At 39.7% G+C, this 18,899-nt stretch overlaps 2 protein-coding genes across 11 annotated transcripts in view; one reads left to right on the top strand and one right to left on the bottom strand.

Annotated features, from left to right (window-relative positions):
• Positions 1-16,731, top strand: part of LOC309706580 (receptor-type tyrosine-protein phosphatase gamma-like) — a 113,950-nt gene extending 97,219 nt beyond the window's left edge. The window contains exons 14-29 of the mRNA XM_082533240.1: positions 166-257; positions 1,918-2,009; positions 3,517-3,613; positions 3,728-3,810; positions 4,229-4,363; positions 4,459-4,593; positions 5,681-5,853; positions 5,982-6,117; positions 7,783-7,929; positions 8,370-8,463; positions 8,873-8,949; positions 10,106-10,234; positions 10,397-10,543; positions 10,709-10,851; positions 12,426-12,561; positions 13,431-16,731. Coding sequence (XP_082389366.1) covers positions 166-257; positions 1,918-2,009; positions 3,517-3,613; positions 3,728-3,810; positions 4,229-4,363; positions 4,459-4,593; positions 5,681-5,853; positions 5,982-6,117; positions 7,783-7,929; positions 8,370-8,463; positions 8,873-8,949; positions 10,106-10,234; positions 10,397-10,543; positions 10,709-10,851; positions 12,426-12,561; positions 13,431-13,577 — 1,963 coding nt within the window. The 3' untranslated portion in view covers positions 13,578-16,731. The remainder of the gene's footprint in view (positions 1-165; positions 258-1,917; positions 2,010-3,516; positions 3,614-3,727; positions 3,811-4,228; positions 4,364-4,458; positions 4,594-5,680; positions 5,854-5,981; positions 6,118-7,782; positions 7,930-8,369; positions 8,464-8,872; positions 8,950-10,105; positions 10,235-10,396; positions 10,544-10,708; positions 10,852-12,425; positions 12,562-13,430) is intronic.
• A 723-nt stretch (positions 16,732-17,454) lies between these two features.
• The window catches only part of cadpsb (Ca2+-dependent activator protein for secretion b), a 67,487-nt gene continuing 66,042 nt past the window's right edge, over positions 17,455-18,899 (bottom strand). For all 10 annotated transcript variants that reach the window (XM_082532563.1, XM_082532557.1, XM_082532564.1 and 7 more), the window contains one exon: positions 17,455-18,744. In XM_082532563.1, the coding sequence (XP_082388689.1) occupies positions 18,568-18,744 (177 nt within the window). In that variant the 3' untranslated portion in view covers positions 17,455-18,567. The remainder of the gene's footprint in view (positions 18,745-18,899) is intronic.

Here is an 18,899-nt window from a genome sequence, read left to right as displayed (position 1 = left end):
TGCTGTTGTCATTCTGTTCAACATTTCTATGCTGATGTTGACGGACCGGATCTGAGAACAACCGGCTAACGACTCCCTCAATACACTTGGCTGCATCATTTGAGCTGATAGTGGGTGGGTTTACTGTGCCACATTCACTATACTTATCTCTCTGGGTCCCTGCAGGAGATTTTTCCAGACAGCTCACTTTTATGTGGAGGAGAGCAGCTCTCCACGGGTGGTGGCCAATGAGAATATCCCAGTCATCCCTATACCAGGTGAGCTATGTTTTCTATACTGTGCCAGAAATTTAATTTATCAGTTTTAACGAGCCAGCGTGTACTTTGTCACACATCAGACTGAAACGGGACTTGCATGAAGCCTGTTTGGTATGATTTGTATGTGAGGTTGTGGCTTTAAAAAAGTACTGTATTGTATTAGTTAATGTGCAAAAAAAAAGTTGGACAACAAGCAAGTTGAAGTTTGCTAAAAGTGATTTAAATGAACCAAAAAATAAAGTAATGGCTGAAGTGTTTTCTCAAGTTCTCCACCGCTTTAGGCTAACAGTAGCAGATCAGCATTTGTTTGCTAAAGGTAATCCATAAATGGTTCAGGTACATGATGGTGCCAGTGAAGAGGTAATTTATCAGACTACAAATATAAGGAATCACTGTTGCAGATGTTCCCATTGCAGAAATTTTGAGTCTGATCTAATAAATCTGTTTTTTAACCATAAAAAGATTTAAGACAAAACTTAAATTTAGTTTATTAAATCTGTTCTGTAACCTTAAAAATAGTTTTTTTTAAGACATAAACAGAGGACTAATGGAATCTTGACTGACTTTTATCGATTTATGTCTACTGATGTATTGCACATTTACAAGGCGTCATTAAATCTTTTCAAAGGGTTTTCTGTATTACCTTAATGTCTGCTTTGCAGTTTCTGTTCATTTACATGTGAATTGACTCCGGAAACAGCACTGTAGAAGTTGTGTGACTGGCTTTTCTTAGCCCTTATTGTCCCAGGCAGCAGTGGAGTGGCAGCTAGTCGATATCAGACTTTACTTTCACAGTCGCTTTAAGCTCAGGGACATTTCAAGGCTGTGACATCAGTCGAGCTATAATCATGATGCTAGTATTGACTCTGCATGCACTCTGTTTTTATTGCTCTTTCTTCGTTTCTTCCCTTGTTTCTCTTGTTGTTTGTTTGTTCCTCTCTTTTTCCCCCCCACTATATTTTCTCTCTGCTTATCTATTTGTGTGTATTTGTAGTGATTCAGAAGTTTGAAATGGAGCCGTGGGACCTTTAAGCCCACCTTTTGTTCAGCTTTATGTCCTGTCAAGAATGGGCCTAATCAGCCTTAGTCTATTACACTTTCTAGCTGCCACAAAGCCACATTTCACCCAGAGCTACTCTGATGAACTGATCAGGCTGATAAGTCTCTTGAAACTAATATAGATGGAAAAAAGACACTTTGATAAATGACCAGATTAATAGGCAAGAATTCACCTCTATGCTGTAGCCACTGAGGCAAGTAAAAGCCTCGGAGGCCCCAGCTGCTAGTGTGTATTAGTTAAGACATTGGCCAGAATCGGCAGCGATGACAGCTGGGTCTCCTGCACTGTCCCTGTGTGATGCTGACCAGCCTTATCAAAGATCTTTCATGTGTGATTTGGAGCTGATTTGGCTCAGATGAGACAGATGTGTCTTCCTGTACAGCTCAAAATGCCAAAATCTAGGTGTTTGTGATAGAGGTCACTTGGTTATTTATTTATTTTTTTAAATCTTTTCCTTTTGTTAAAAATAATCTACCAGTCTCACTGATGTAGTGATGCCGCGTAAAAGTAAACAAAGTCACAAATTTCTTTAATTTCTGTTAGTGAGTAAAAAAGCGATGACATAATGGGCACTTGCTGTTTTTACTGCTTCCCCTGCAGATGACATGGAGGCCATCCCTGTTAAGCAGTTTGTGAAACACGTCATGGAGCTCTACAAAAACAACATGCAGGGTTTTGCTGAGGAGTTTGAGGTACTCTTTTGACACAACATTGTGAAGCATTGTTAACCCTCGCTGCGTACAGAGTCGTGTTTTACATCAGAGCTGGGTTTTGTTGGTCTGCATGAAGGAGCTAAAACATCCATTGTTGCCTTTTAGTTCTACTCTGCTTTACGTTACCTACAAACTAAACAAGAGGTCATGTATGCCAACATGCAGCTCTTTGATTGGGCAGTTTTGACAACTTTGTGCTGACAGCAGGTCTTGCAGTCCTTTACTACTCATTTGTATTTACAAAAGAAAAGGTCCTGAAGGTTTATTGATAAAGGAGCATCACCATGAATGGAGATGAGCGAGTGGAAAGGGTACGAAAAGCTTTTTAAAATAATTACTGTGTTGTTGCTGCGTTTTATGTATTTCTTTCACTTAGACAAAGAACCATAAAATCGAGCCAATCCAGTGGATCTGCTTTGCTTTCACGCCACAAACCTCGCCACACTCTGCTCGAGGGAAGAACTTTCCTCGTAGTCTTCCTCTGTGTAGTTTACCGCTCAGCCATAAAAGGCCAATGGTATGTTGTTGTCACCGAGTCAGACAGGCTGTGTATCTGTATCTAATGTAATCTCAGGCAAGTTCGATCAATCTAAAGGTCAGAGGTCAAGCTTTATGAAAATCTTGTCACTGCAATCTTCACTTTCCATTATTTTAGATACATCTACTAAGGGGTTTTCACACCAGTCCAAACCCAACAAACCAAATGAGAAGTTTCCAGATTTTCTTTGAAGTAAAAAAAAAAAGAAAAAATTACGTAAATTTGCATAAAAGCACATAAACTAGTGCTGATACTGCTAAACTACTGAGCGCAGAATTTATCTTTTGTGCACGCTCTCTCCAAATGGGCCTGCCAAATCTGAACAATGGTTGGACATTATATCATGCACACACTCGTGCGCGGGGTTGCTAATTTTGAACAGATGGTTGAGAGAAAGATGGAGAGAGAGACCAGAGTGATGAAGGTTAATTAGAGAAGGTCTGTCTGCCGGTTGACCGGACGGGAACACACTCTCTGTGTAACTAGGTTAAGAAAGGAGGCAAAAGCTTCACCCCCAGTGTATTCCTTCTAATTGGGGTCATGTAATGTGATGCCTGTGTGCGCAATGTTCAAATGCACCACGACGAAGCCGTTTTGGACGTGATTGTTTTTTTGGGGGGGTGACTGAATGCATCGTGCTGTAGAAAAGAAGAAGGCTGTTCTACTAGAGGCTCGAGTTCAAGCCCCAGTTGCAGCAAGCATCTGCTCTGAAGCGTCCTTGAATAAGGCACAGAATCCATGCTAGAGGTTCGGCTTTAAATTGGGGGCTATGAGCTGTGCACAGGGGAGATCTGTAGGGTGGAAAAAAATAAAACTTCCCCAACAATATAGTATCAGAAAGAACACTGAGATTTTGAGTAAATATAACTTCTTTTTAGAATGTAATTCTGTTAGATCTAGCCTCCTTAATAAAATCAATTTCTGTTTATTTTTTTTCCCTCCCTGCAGGAGGTCCAACGCTCCACAGCCGACCTGAAAATCACAGCAGAACATTCCAATCATCCTGACAACAAGCACAAAAACAGATACATCAACATTGTGGCCTGTGAGTCAGCTGTAAAATCTGATTACGTCTGCCGCTTTGGATTCCAATAGTGTTCATAAAACGGGTTTTCATCTTTTTAATAATTCTCACAAATATGTCAATGCTTCCCCTTAGACGACCACAGCCGGGTGAAATTACGGGCTTTGGCAGGAAAAGATGCCAAACATTCGGATTACATTAATGCCAACTATGTGGATGTGAGTTCAACCAGCCACTTAACATTGTTGAAGGTTTACTTTTCTTTTTTTTTGTTTTTGAAATGGAAAGGTTGCGAGTCTGAACCGCTTCAGCTGAACAGCGACTTGAATGAAGCAATAGTGCGATGTGAAAGAGTTATTGGCAGTGCTAAACGGCTTGCTGACAGCTTTGTTTAAAATATCAATCGAGGTGTCCAAGTCATAAACCTGACAGATAGTAATAAAAAATTTTACATTTATATTTGAGAAATGTATTCATGCATGAATACGTATCATTACTGTCAGCTCAAGGAGTGAATTTCATGACCGGCAAATGTTTCGCCAGTAAATCGGTTGCATCAGCTATATCAGGAATATTGATAGAGGAGTGATTGCATCTTACCAGTAAACAACACTCCCTCCACTCTCCTGTTTTCAGGGCTACAACCAGCCCAGAGCTTATATAGCTGCTCAGGGCCCTCTCAAGTCTACATTCGAGGACTTCTGGAGGATGGTGTGGGAGCAGAACACTGGAGTCATAGTCATGATCACGAACCTTGTGGAGAAAGGAAGAGTAGGTTCACTTTGATCTATCGCATAATCGAAGCAAACATTTGACTGTAATTCAGATAGGTTCAAATGTAACTCTGTGCATGCTGTGTGTTTCAGAGGAAATGTGACCAGTACTGGCCAACAGAGAACAGCGAGCAGTATGGAAGCATCGTGGTGACCCTGAAAAGCACCAAAGTGCACGCTTGCTACACATTGCGCCGTTTCCTCATTAGGAACACTAAAGTTAAAAAGGTAACCAGACACTTGCACTATAATAAACTTTGTCTTAGTGGGTTGAACCTGCTGAAATATTGAAACATCGACATCACGGTCCAGTCAAAAGAAAACACTGGTCGACATCTGCCTGCTTCAGAAATGTATTTCGTAAATATGAATCTGCTCTAATGGCAGAGAATTTTTGTGTACTCTGAAAATTATTAATATTGTTCCAATTTGGAATTAGTGGGAAACATCTGATTACACTGAACAGATCAACGGATCAAGCCAAGGTTGTATCCATGTGTAACATGAGATGCGTCATGTTTTTTTTGGAGGGGGGCGCGGGGGTTTGTGGATTATAATTAAAAACCTTCCCAAAAAATGAAATCAGGACAGATTTATAAGGGTAATCAGATTTATCAGGTCACATTTATCCAACATGTTCTCTCTCTCTGACTGTTAAATCTTAACGCAGCTTTCATTATCATTCATTTTGGTATGGTCCCCACCCCCAGACATTCAGTAACCATAGTGACTACCTTGCACCAGTCATTTCCTGGAAACGAATATTTAGTAACAACTATTCTTAATATTAGAACTTGTTTTTGTTGTGGGGATAGAACTTTAAGTGATTGTGGGCAGGTTACAGAGTAAAATGTCATATTCATCAAACCATTAGTGAGCCCTCATGTCCTGTGAACGGAGGCCGTGCCAAATTTGCGTCAGGACAGAATAAAAGCAATCACTGAGAAATATTGATTTGTAGTATCCCTACCCTCTAAGGGATTATGTGGACCCAAACAGCACAGAGCAGTCACAGGATGTCCTTGTGTAAAGGTGAACGGTGCGAGTTTTTCTATTCATTCATCACCCATTTTTCTTTCAGTAGCCAGCCGTACACAGTTCATGGGTAACCACGGGGAGATCCAGAGTTTTTTGTACATGCTTACGCTAGGACACGCATTATAATGTTGTAAAGAACAAATAAAGGCTTTATTTTTATTTATTTTTTTATTTTTTTCTGTTTAGAAATGCTGAGTGGGAGATTTCAAATGCTATGCTGTTTATCTCCCTACTATTTTGTTCCGTGCTCAGAAATGTTGTTTCTGATGTCTTTCAGGGGCAGAAGGGGAACCCGAAAGGGAAACTAAATGAGCGCATTGTGGTCCAGTATCACTACACTCAGTGGCCTGACATGGGAGTACCGGAGTACACCCTTCCTGTCCTCACCTTCATCAACCGCTCGTCTGCAGCTCGTGCTGCAGACATGGGCCCTGTCCTGGTGCACTGCAGGTACATCATTATTACTTAGCTCCTGGGCTAGATGAGTGTTACTTATTAGCATTAGGCTCATATTTGCTGACCTGGCCAAAAGCTTCCTGTACGGGTTTGCTTATATTGCTTGTCGCTCTGCTCTTCAGTGCAGGCGTGGGGCGCACCGGAACATACATTGTCATTGACAGCATGCTGCAACAAATCAAGGACAAAAGCACAGTCAGCGTCCTGGATTTTCTCAAACATATCCGCACACAACGCAACTACCTAGTCCAGACTGAGGTAAGAAGCACTAAATAATCAGTTACTCTGGGAAATGTCTCTAAAGGTCATCTCTGATTAAAGATGGATAGGGAGTTATGAAAGCTGTTCACTTTGATACTCTAAGCTCAGGTAAAGGTCACGCTTCCTGCAGTTTCAATGCAACACGCAGAGCAAAATGTGATGTGGTGAGACCAGAATGAGTCCATACTGGCTGTCCTCTGGCAGCACTTTAGTCATTTTTTTAACTATGGGATGATTGGTCATAGTTACCTGCTGCCCCTATCCATTTATATTCCTGCTATCTTCTCTATGAGATCAGTTCACAGACAACTGTCAGGAAATGTGATGTTGTTGTCTCTTCCACGGTTTCATGTAAGCTTTTTAGTACCAGTTTACCTTGGAAAAAACAGTTAATTTAACCAGATATTACATATTTTATCTTAATACCCTCACTAAATGTTAGAGGCAGGTATTGTAGTTTTGATTTCACTGTCAAAGATTTGGATGTTACATTAGAAGTCCACAATGACAGGCTGACCCACCTCACGGCATACAACCCTGAGAATGTCCAACAAAAAGCAGACTCCTGGTCACGCTCCTGACCTGCAAACTCTTCAAACTGAAAACTGCCTTTTGGTATCGGGCTCATAGCGGCAGACCCAGCTCTGATCAGCACTGATGATCCTCACCGTGAAAGGTTCAGTTTGACAGAGAGGTTTCTGCCTGCTGTCAGTTTGACGTCTGCAGTGAAAGATTTCCAGGAAGCAACTTTTAAAGGGGAATCGGACAAATTCAGATTAAATGTTTTGTTTTCTTTTTTTATTTCTTTTGACTGACTCTACTAGTTACTCTGCAGAATCCAATATTTATGATCTAATCATTTATATTTTAATTAAATATATTGTTTTTATAATGTCTGTAGATGTCTGATTTTTATCTTCAGTAAACAATGCTAAAACTTGGCATGGAAGAGTACTTGGAATTAAAAATGTATAATAATAATAATGTTTTTTTCCTAACAATCATTTTAAATAAGCATTTTAATTAATAAACTCACTTTTTGTCAATAAAAGTAAATCGGCTTGGTGGCTATAACTGGATGAAGTCTAGTTCTTACGTAATTTGGGATACATCAGCTTTTTCTGGTAAGAATGGCTCCTTTGTTCTCCACATGTCCATCTTCCTCTGTTTTTTTTAAAGCTCTTTGGGAATCATCTGGTTGGAGGGAAAACACTATTTTGTGCCTGTTGTCTCTGGCTTTTTTCACATATTCAACAAAACAAATGGGAACAAATTTTGTGCTTTTGCAGCAGGTTACCAGTAGCAAAGTGCCTAAAGATACAATTTAAAATCAGTTCTTTGCTGCGTTGTCTTTTATGTGTTGACACATCACTGATTCATCCTTTGAGTTTGGTGCCTTTTTATGTTTGAATGATTCGTAGGTCAGTGTCAAGTGACTTAACAAACAAAACAAAAAATTCCTGTGAGACTGTTTAGGTATAACGACTGGACTGAAAATGAGCGAAAAGAGAGCGTTGTCAAAATAAAAACTTTGAAACACCTTCAAAAAGCCTGGAGAGATATTGCTGGAGACTACTTTAAAAGAATCTGGCTCCTTGGAAGCAAAATATAAAGATACATTGAAACATTTCTGAATGCTCTATACCTTTTGTCTCCCACCAGGAGCAGTATGTTTTCATCCACGATGCTTTAATGGAGGCTATCCTGAGCAGAGAGACGGAGGTGCCCGCCTGGCAGCTTCACAGCTATGTCAACAGCGTCCTTACACCCAACTCAACAGGCCGCACACGGCTGGAGAAGCAGTTCAGGGTTAGTAAGCGCGCAAGTCTAACTAGTCGCGTTAGACGAGCTGTCTGCGTCAGCAGTGGCTCCATCAGCTGCATTTGAGGTGGTCTTTGACTCAGAAGCTTGTTAGCAACACGCAGGTGGCTTTCCACTCGCAGACAGAAATAAATTGAGAGCGTCTCTGATGTTGATGCTAATAAAGTCATGTCTGTCGCCCCTGCCGCCTTATGCAAAGCTTGATGAATGTTTCATTAAGCTCCTGCTCTTTCAACATCAGGAGAGACAAACTAATTGCTCCCACATAATGTCACTTCCTCCTGAGATTCACATGCTTGTTATTAATGTGAAAGACTTGCTGTTAATTTTGGGGTTTAAACAGTATTATATCTTAGTTTTTATGTGTTTGATTTTAATTTACAGCGACTCTCCGGACTAAAATCTAATTTTGCCTTCTCTCTCGCCAGCTGCTGACTCAGTGCAACACACGCTTTGTGGAGTGCTTCAGCGCCCACAAAGACTGCAACAAGGAAAAGAACCGCAATTCCTCAGTGGTTCCCTGTGAGTATTTACAACAGCATACTTGACATGGAGCCGAGGCTTCGGCGAACCAAGGTCATGTCGAACAAGCTCTCGGCAAGAACGTGTTTAAATAATCTTCCACGAATCGTATCAATCTTGTGTTGGTTAATTTTGTAAATGAAAGGAAATGAGAATTGGACTCAGATTTGCTTATGGCAGATTTTGCAGCCTCTCTTTATTCATATTTCCAACATTAAAATCGGTTGCCGTAGTCCTATAAGTTAATCTTTCCATGCCTTGGTGAAACCCTGATGATGGAAAAGGAGGTCCTTGTTGCTATAGCAACAGTCGGGACTGGTAATAAATGTGTGCATTATCAGTCAGTGCAATATTACAGAGGCCGGGGTTCTGATTCAAAATGTGTTTTTCTATCTCTGCTTCTCAACAGCGGAGCGAGCAAGGGTTGGACTCGCCACTCTGCCTGGCATGAAAGGAACAGATTACATTAATGCATCCTACATAATGGTACAGTGTGATAGCTCCTGAGAGATTTATTTTTTGTTTGTTTACTCTTTGTCATTGTGGGGTTTTTTGTGTTTTGGGGTGGTCTTTTTTTGAAGAATTTTATTGACTGATGTTTCCTGTCTTGCAATTGTTTGACAGGGACAGTGCTGAGTGTCTGAGAAAATAGCTATAAATGAACCAGAGTTAGAGCTATAGACTAGTTTGTAGCTGTGTCCCTGGCTAGTTCTGAAAGAGCGATCTATATTTAAATGACAATGATGGTGATTGTGATGTGGAGGTTACAAGTAGGTCCATAATTTGTTGAGCAGAGACATGAATTTTATAGTTCTACCTCACAAAACCACCACATTGTCTTTACTATGTGATCGGTTCTGCAGCATTTGGCTGAATCTGAGCAGAGTATAGCCCTGAACATGTCACATTTCATCCTGCTGCTTCTGTCAGCAGTCACATCATCAATAAGAACTAGGGACTGAGTTCCATTTCCAGCCATACATGCCCATGCCATTAACATTGCCTCCACCCTGTTTGACAGATGACGTGTCATGCTTGTTTCTCTCCTTCTCCGTATTCCTGTCTCGTCATCATGCTGGTACATTAGTCTCGGTTCATCGGTCTGAAGTCTTTGTTTCAGAGTTCTTTTAAATGTTTCCCGACAAAGTCTGATCTGCTCTTCTCGTTCCTGAGCGTAACCAGTGGTTTGCACCATGTCGTAAACCCTCTGTATTTACATTCATGAAAGCGTCTCCTGATTGTTTATTTCAAATTACAAGGAAAAACTGCAAAACTACATTGAATCTGCTTCAGATGTTATGTCTTCTTCATTTGTCGTGAAATTACAAAGCTTCACCTGGACATGAAATGTGGTCGTCAGTCAATTCTTTACTAAATTTTGGATCTCTTGTATTAAAATGCCTGGAATTCTTAAACATTTAATTCGAAATTTAATTTCAACTGAACTCAAATCTGCATTTCATTCACATTTCAGTTGTTTGATTTAAAATCACCTGTGGTGGTGTACAGAGGCAAAATTACTTTTTCCACAAATTATGGACCTAACTACGTTTAAGGTTTTTTTTTTAGTGTGGGAAATATTTCATATGCATGAGTGCTGTGGCCTTGAGAAAAACTAAAAGCTCACTGTCTGTCATTTCAGGGCTACTACAGGAGCAATGAGTTCATCATTACCCAGCATCCTTTGCCTCATACCACCACAGACTTCTGGAGAATGATTTGGGACCATAACGCTCAAATTATTGTCATGTTGCCCGACAACCACGGCCTGGTAAGTAATGGAGGAAGAATATACAATTTTTCTCTGAAGTTTCTTATTTGTCTGTCCCGCAGTTTCTGATGGACGTGCGCCGTTTGTACGTGAACATTTAGAATGAAAATGAATCATTAGTGAAAAAGTAAATACCAGGTTTCTTTCATGGTTTCCCTGCAGGCTGAGGATGAATTTGTTTACTGGCCGAGTCGCGAAGAGGCCATGAACTGCATCGCCTTCACTGTCACACTCATCAGTAAGGACAGACTGTGCCTCTCCAACGAGGAGCAGATCATCATCCATGACTTCATTCTAGAGGCCACACAGGTAGCTGCTCCTCTGCCTCATTACATCAGTGTTGGGTTATTATTACATGACGCATCACGTCAGGAGTTCATCATCTTTATTACATTTTATTTCAGTGGGGAAATGCTGTAATGTGTAGAATCCTAATTAAACATGTCATGGGTGTGCGCTCTTCTTCTCCAACAGGACGATTACGTTCTGGAGGTGAGGCATTTCCAGTGCCCTAAATGGCCAAACCCTGATGCCCCTCTCAGCAGCACCTTCGAGCTCATTAGTGTCATCAAGGAGGAAGCCATGACTCGAGATGGCCCCACTATTGTGCATGATGAGTATGTTTATATTTACCTTTATGGCTTTTGTGATGAGAAAAGACTAAATAATCTTTGGGTTAAGGTTCAAGTTAAGTTAATCTAAATGTGAAGAGTTCAGAAGGGAAGGTCTCCTCAGATGTTAACTTAATTTTTGGTAGATGTGGTGACATTGTAGGGTCTTCACGAGTGGGATACAGATGGAGTGCTTTCCATGGCTTGGGCTTTGAAAAATCCTTAAGTGTGTGCACTTGGAGGATAAACCAAAACGCCAGAAGTGTTTTTAGTAACCAGGCAACCAAAACGTTTTCCATGTTCCCAGCTGATGTCTTTCCTCCAGACGTCTGTACAAATACTTAGCTGCTGTTGGTAACAGCAGCGCCTATCAGAATAGTTCTCATTGCACAATGTCCTCAAAATGAAAAATAAATCTGTTTGCTCCCTGTAGTTGTCAAAGAGCAAAAAAACAGCCCCAGTGTTCCCCCACTCATTTATATACTAGGTGTGAACATGATGGGATGCTTATGACTTACAAGGGAAGCTGTATGCAGCCAGGTTTTTGCTTTCTTTGATTCAGTGCAGTGATGATTTCTTTTTCTTTATAAATTAACTTGTTGTGAGTCTTGCAGAAAGACACCCAGTAGTATTAGAGGTCAGTGGGAAACACATCTTACTGCCCAATTAATTTAATTTGCTTACAACTTTGCCTTTAACTTGGCACTGTACCTTTTATTTTATATTAATTAATTTGACGTTTTTCTCACTTTTACTTATTCAGTTATTTACAGTGGTGGCAAATGTAGTTGTGACCTCCATCAGTGCTTTCTATATGCAACTGCATGCATGACTCTTAACTGGTAATGTTAAACCATTCAATCAAACATTATGCAGTTCAACTGGATTCTAGTGCAGAGACTGCCGAGGCATTGTGATTCAAGTGTACTCGCTGACAGCCCTTTCTCTCAGTGTCCGATAACCTTGAGTGATACTGTGTTGTGACATGTCAGTCTTTAGAGCACACAATGAAGATCACAATGATCTAACCTCAGTTTAAGAGTGATATAAGCACAAGGAACTATTCAATGTGAAAGGGACATGGCAAAGTGAAACCGTTAACTTTGGGGGAGGGAGGAAGAACCTTTCCGACGTCTTTGACTAGTATGCATGTGCAGGGCAAAAATAACAATTTATGACACTTAATAATTTTGCCATGCCTAATTAACCCTTTGGTATGAGTTTGTGGTCACAAGCGCTACATTCAAGTCTTCCTTAATAGAACATGATGTTCATTTTGTCCCAATTAGAGTTGAATAAATAAGAAAGCAAAGTTTACTTTTAGGCCTGGCAACATTTTACTTGATAAGTTGCTGCAGAACGAACGTGTAGTGTTTGCGGTTTAAAAAAACAAACAAAACCAAAACAGTAGTCCAGAAACCAGCAGTGACTATGCATAACGTCAGCAGCTTATTTGTAGTAGCTGTATTCAAGCTATAAAGCGACATACAAGAAATTAGCCCTACATATGCAGTCATTAAGGCGATAACACAAAAATAGGAAAACAGCCAGCAGAGCTGATTCTGGGTATCTCCTCTCAGGTATGGAGCAGTGTCAGCAGGAATGCTCTGTGCCCTCACCACGCTGTCCCAGCAGCTGGAGAACGAGGGTGTTGTCGACATCTATCAGGTGGCTAAGATGATCAATCTCATGAGGCCAGGAGTCTTCACTGACATAGTAAGTTCACACTGTGGTAAAACATCGAGTGCCTAAAATTTTGTGTTACAATTGTCAAATATTTTTATCATTTTTTTTTTCCTTTAACAAGCATGTCAAACACCTTTGAAGTTGAAGTGGATTGTCTGCTTGCACAGTGCTTTACTGTGTAGTCTACTGTCACCATTTTCCATAAAACCCAACTAAAAACGAGTATCTGCTCCGAATGGGCCTCTGAATTAATGCTAAATGTTGCTCTGTATCTGCCGGAAGTATAAATAGATTTGGATTGGGTTGCTAACACCTTTTGCATATCAACTTCATTAGCTTGCGATTGACATTGTTGCGTTTACAGCTTGTTCTGCTGCCCCCAAGTGGCCAGAAAGTCAATTAATACTGCCTTAAGCTGCATTTACTGCTGCATTGATTATTTTCTTGTCAACAGCAGGCAGAAAAACAGGCTGGCAGATACACAAATTGCCAGGTGTCTTCACATCAAGCACACTTTTCATTCAGCAGAGATGGAGCTCCATTAGTATTCTTGGCTTTGTCCAGTTTTCCTTAAGCTCTGTTTTCTTCACCAATTCCTGACAAAATGTCTTTGGCTTTAGCTGCTAAATGCCTCATGGTGTTCACCATCTAGTATAATTTTTTTTAAAGCTTTCTATGGTATGTGGTGAGAATTCATAAATGGATCATTTGGGCAAAAAGGCTGGCGAACTGGATGTTTCTACTTTTTAGGTGACTCACTGCAAAAGTTACTTTCATTCATCTGTTTGTAACAGAAACGTCCTTTGATGGTGGTACCTAGACATGCTTGTGATTATATTAAAAAAATTAAGTGATCTTTAGAGTGAACTTGGTGCCTATTTTTGTGTTTGTGTGCACAGGAGCAGTACCAGTACCTTTACAAAGCCATGCTCAGCCTGGTCAGTAACCGAGAGTGTGGCCTGAGCCCCATGCACATGGACACTAATGGGGCGGTGGTGATCGCAGACGAGTCGGACCCCGCAGAGAGCATGGAGTCGCTCGTCTGAGGACATTCTTACAGGCACTTAATTTGTAAAAATCCGAGAACATTTCTGAGGCCTTTTTGCCAGACTATTGATTAAAATGAATAACCTTATTACTTTTTATACTGATAAAAGTTTTTTGATATTTATGTTTTTGTCCTTTATTTCTTGTCTTAAATGTTATCCTGCTGAGCGTTTGCACCTGTTTTAATTTGACACGAGGAATAAGCAGCTCTGTCCAGTTTGCACTATACTATCAGTGTTACTGCCTAAAATCCAGTGAGCAAAAGTATGACATCATTAAATCCTGGCATCGCGAGGAAACTCGGATCTTGGACCGCGCTGAGACAAACGCGAGGCACGAAGGCCGGGATGCGCTGAAGCGATCCGCTTCCTGATTGTCTCGGAACAAAACTTCACTTCATTTTACAAGCATGAATTATGTCACTTTATCACTTCAGTCAGACTAACTGTTTTGAGGCTCCGCTCCACAGGGGTGAAGCTTTTTATCTCGTGAGAGACTCACACCTGCCTATATATTATTTCCCCAGTATCTCACTGCTGTCTTGTAAAATGTACCTATGGCTTATTTTGTTAAAGTGTGTTACAACATCTAATGTGAACATTTATTGCTTTTTACAGGGATTTATATTGTTATATTGTTAAATTGTTTTGTAATATATATAAATATATCTATAAATATTATATCCCTAATAGCCAGCCAATGATTGTTTTTTTTGTTTTGTTTTTTCCTTATTTGTCCACCTGCCTTGGTGTAAACTTACTTTTTTTTTTCTTTTTTTTAAATAAATGGAGATCTGTAGCTTGTCATGTATTGCCTACAAATCTCCAGCTGTGTTTTTCTTTTCTTTCTTTTTTTTTTTTTTCTTTTTTTCCAGCATTTCTTTGAGCTTTTCTAACCCAAGCGGTCCAAGCTCAGCTGTTAAACATCTGTACCAACAAAATGTAATTGCTCTACATCATTTTTTTTTTCTCCATGTGTTTTTGCAATGCAGTGGATGTAACGAGAATTTATTTTTGACGCTGATCAACACCAAAATTGAATAAATGAATAAATAAAATTCACGTCAAAGTGAAAACAACTGGCAGCGGATTAGTCTTCAACATTTAAAAATCCAAATCCCACATTTTTCTGCACAAACGTTCAAGGACTTCAAGGCCACATTCACAGAGGGATCTTTGGCAGCATGTAGAAGTTGGTTGGGTTGAGTCATTTGAGGATATGTGCACATCAGTTTTGTGGATAAAGATACTGCAGTTTTGTTGTCCTTTATAATCCTGCCAAGCTGATGTGAGGAAACTGCCAGTTTTTCAAGACTTAATCTGGACTCTCTCTCCCTCTCTCTCTCTCTCTCTCTACATATATATATATATAGATATATAAATAAATAAATCAAAATAAAATATGGTGCATGCCTGAGCTTGAGATGTGGAGGTGAGCCTTACAAGCATAAGGTTTGTGGAAGCCCTTCACAGAAAGTAGGCAGAGAGACTTTGAGACAGGAGCTAAAAGAGGATAAACTGAGGCTGTTTTAAACTGAATCATTCAAGGCTGCTCCATTAGAGTGCCACAATAAAAAAGATGAAGCAGGAAATGAGTAGAAATTGCTCTCAATTAAGGAAATTCATGCTTTATAGTTCATTGTTTTACCCAATTTTACCACAGAGGAGAATCCCCGCCAGGCGTCCTGGTGAAGATGTTATTCAGTGCCTTGTTCAGATGTTTTTGGGTTTTGTTTTGTTTTTTGGGGTTTTTTTTGGATAGTTATCTTAGATAGTTATCTTTGTTCGTAATGAAGTTATTGCAGGAAAATGGAACTAGGACTTGGACTTCATGGGACTGAAATTGCTCAATGTACTGTCATCACAAAGTGGATTAACTTACGGAAGGATGGACTATTTAGATTTTATTAAAAGGGGTGAATGTGTTTGCAAATTAATCGATCTGAATCTACATTCATATAAAGACATATTGATATGGGTCATTTTTCTCCCGCTGTTGATCAGTGTCAAAAAAAATTATGTTACTTCCATTTAAAATTGTAAACAAACACTGAAAAAAGTCAAATTAGGTGAAATCTTTCTGTGGGGGGGGGAGGTGATGCTTTATTTGTAACCAAAGATGTGGTCCCGCTTTGGAACATGTTATTGGTTTTATCCTGAGATCTATTAAACCAGATAGAATTTGAAATCCATATTGTTAAATCTCGCAGATTTCCCCTGTGGAAAGTGTGAACTTATCCTTTGAGCATGTTTCACTTCTAGCCTCAAACTCGCCTTCCACAAGCTCAAGATCAAAGACTTGTGTGACGAGGTTTCAAATTCCGACTGTAAATTGTATTTTATTGGACTTTACTGCGTTAGTTTGGAACTGTAATTATAACCCATTTTCAACCCTTAACATTCCTCTCTTGGTTGTGTTTTCTGAGATCGATTTTGTTTTTGTTTTTAATTCAATTTGATTTTTTTAACATGTATATTTTTTAAATTCATCTGATAACATCTATTTCCTTTCCACCCGGGAGTTTGCTAAATCCATTGAAACCCCTCTGACATTTGGAGAAACATCAAAACTCCACAGCGAAACTTTTTTTCATTTTTAAATTTTCACCTCGTGTTGGTGTGTGTGTGAGTGTGAATGCCAGCATCTTTCTCTGCTCACATTTGAAACACAAGTGCTGTAGCTTCACGCATTTACTTAAAAAGGAAAAAAAAATCTGTAACCTTTGTGATCATAGAAGTTTATATTTTCATACAAATATTTGGTTTGTACAGAGGACCTGTAACAGATTGTACTTTTGTGAAAACACCTCAGCAAAACTCCAACAAACGAAGCTGCCCTCCTGAGATCCGCCATGACGATTTAGATCAGATATCAGATATGTTGGTCTCGGATCACTTCAGCTACGCTGGTCATTAACTCTAATCTGTAACTTACGAAAATTCCAAAAAAAAAAAAAAAAAAAGGTTTTGTCAGTCACATTACGTGTTTATATGACAGTATCATAGTTATTCCTATGATGCTATTATATACCATATTATAATATACTGTCATTTAGGTAAATTGTATTGCTCTGCATTGAATAAAGTCTGGCTTTGGGTGCACTGCATCCTTGTATTACATGAAGTATGGAAAATAAAATAAGGAACCTGCTCTCCATGTCGCCCCCTGCTGTCACACTCTCGCCGAACAACAGTGGTGGAAGAAGTACGCACAATCCTGTGTGTTAATATATGCAAGTGATTTGCTCATTTAAATCTTTATACACTGCCGTGTCAACCTATCACATCCTCTAATTCATATTTATACTCATGATGAAATGACTGTAAAATCCTAATACATCGAGTAACCCGAGCTATGAAATAAATGTGGTGGACTGAAATATTTCCCTGTGAAATGTAGTGGAGTAGACATATGAAGTGGCATAAAATTGAAAATCTGAATGAGCTGAAATGGCACCATAGGTTCATTTTCCCCTAATGCCGCACTTTATTTTGGCAGAAATTGGCACTGTTAAAAGTATTGTAAATTAGGGGTGGGTTTGAGTCCGCCTCGGGCTCTTTTCTCTACTCTTTCTCTCTTTCGTTTTGCTCTCCATCTGAACTGTCACTATATAAAAGGTTAAAATGGATAAATACGTGCTAGGAAAAAAATAGGCATAATTAACTTTTAGCAGTCCACACGCTCAATTTAGTCCCGTATGAATGTACAAACTGCAATACAGAGGGGAAAAACATATATTACAGAATCTAAAGATCACGGATATCCTCATACTCAAAACTACTAAATGTTGTTACTTTGCACCAGGAACTCTTTGTGTTCAGTGTTGACGGTTGTGTCCCAGGTACATCTTAGGAAACATGACAGGTGATGCACATGTACAGTAATTTTTATTTAGAGGCCACAGCTCTTGCATATTACAACTGTTGGCTTTCATAAGGCAAAAGCAAGAATGAATCCACCAGCTAATTCACACAGAAAACAGAAAGCATTTGGGGAGGGTGGGAACCCACGGGCATGCAGCAATGGCTCAGAATGCAATGTACAGCATTTTATATTTATATATATTTATATAATATATACAAAACAACAGTGAGACCCAAACAAATGCCAGACATCTCATTCTACACAATTACAGAACAAAGACGGACCAACTTTTTTTTTTTAATAAAAAAAATTCTTTTTGCTCTTTTTCCTTGTAAAAGTGCAACTCAATTAAAATAGAACCTGTTTCAAGGCCTTTTAATGTTGAAATAAAAATAGAATCTCCCGAGTTATCAAAATGGAGCTATGAGAATATTGCATCTCTAGAATACCCACTCGAAGTTCAAGATTCCTGTTGAACCATGTCTAATTCGTAATTGAGATGAGATCACATAGCATTGACACATGATAAAAAATGCAGGTCTAGACTTACTGTCGATGTTAAGAACAGTGAGTAGACGACGGTTTATCTGTAACAGCCGTAAACAAATACAGAGGTTTTATTTTCAGTTCGAAGCAGTTGGCATTCACTTAAAAACAGACGAGACAAAGAAAAGGGTCCACACACTCATCATCACGACAATGTACCATTAATGAATGTAGAATACGACAAAGAAGCGCCATATAGGATTGCATTGGACAGGGACACACCTATTAATCTCACTCAACATTGTCAAACAAATGGTTCTCCATATTGCTTAGTAACACATAGAAATGAATTTAGAAATGAATGAATCCAAGATAGGTGCTATCTTTATCATGACACAGCTAAACTGCCAATCATGGTTATTTTTTTTAAAACATTTTTATTTTGATTTTCTTCAGTATAAGTACTATTTTTATAGTTAATAGTTCCTTCATAGGCATTTCGAGCTGACAAAGAGGTCCTAGAGTGGCTATCTGAGTTGGTACATGCATCGGTAACCAGGCTAAAGTCAAAAGTGTGAAAGGGAGGGGGTCGGGGTGAGGGAGGGTCCTAGAGGGAGGCCGGGGCTGAAGTCTCGGTGTCTAGTCGTCCTCTTCGTCCTCCTCGTCGCTGTCCTTCATGGAGATGCCTTGCATGCCTCCTTCCCTCACCGAAGCAGCGGCCTCCTCCATGGTCAGCCTGTTGCGCACCGTGTCGTACATCTTACTGTTCAGGGTGGAGTCGAGGACACCCTGCAGGCGGAAGTCCCGGTACTTTTTCTGCATGAAGACAAATATATATGTCACGTGACACGCTTCCTGCTGTGTCTACTACAAAAGAAAGTTGACATGAGATACATGGAAGTCAGAGAAATAGTGAAACCATGGGCCAGCTTTTGGATCTTAAAGGACCACGTAAGCTGCAGGAGTCCAAA

The sequence above is a fragment of the Aulonocara stuartgranti genome (genome assembly GCF_965226115.1).
Source record: "Aulonocara stuartgranti genome assembly, chromosome: 5".
Lineage (NCBI taxonomy): Eukaryota > Metazoa > Chordata > Actinopteri > Cichliformes > Cichlidae > Aulonocara > Aulonocara stuartgranti.
Note: the sequence above shows the minus strand (reverse complement) of the source record. Positions and strands in the feature narration are given on the sequence as shown.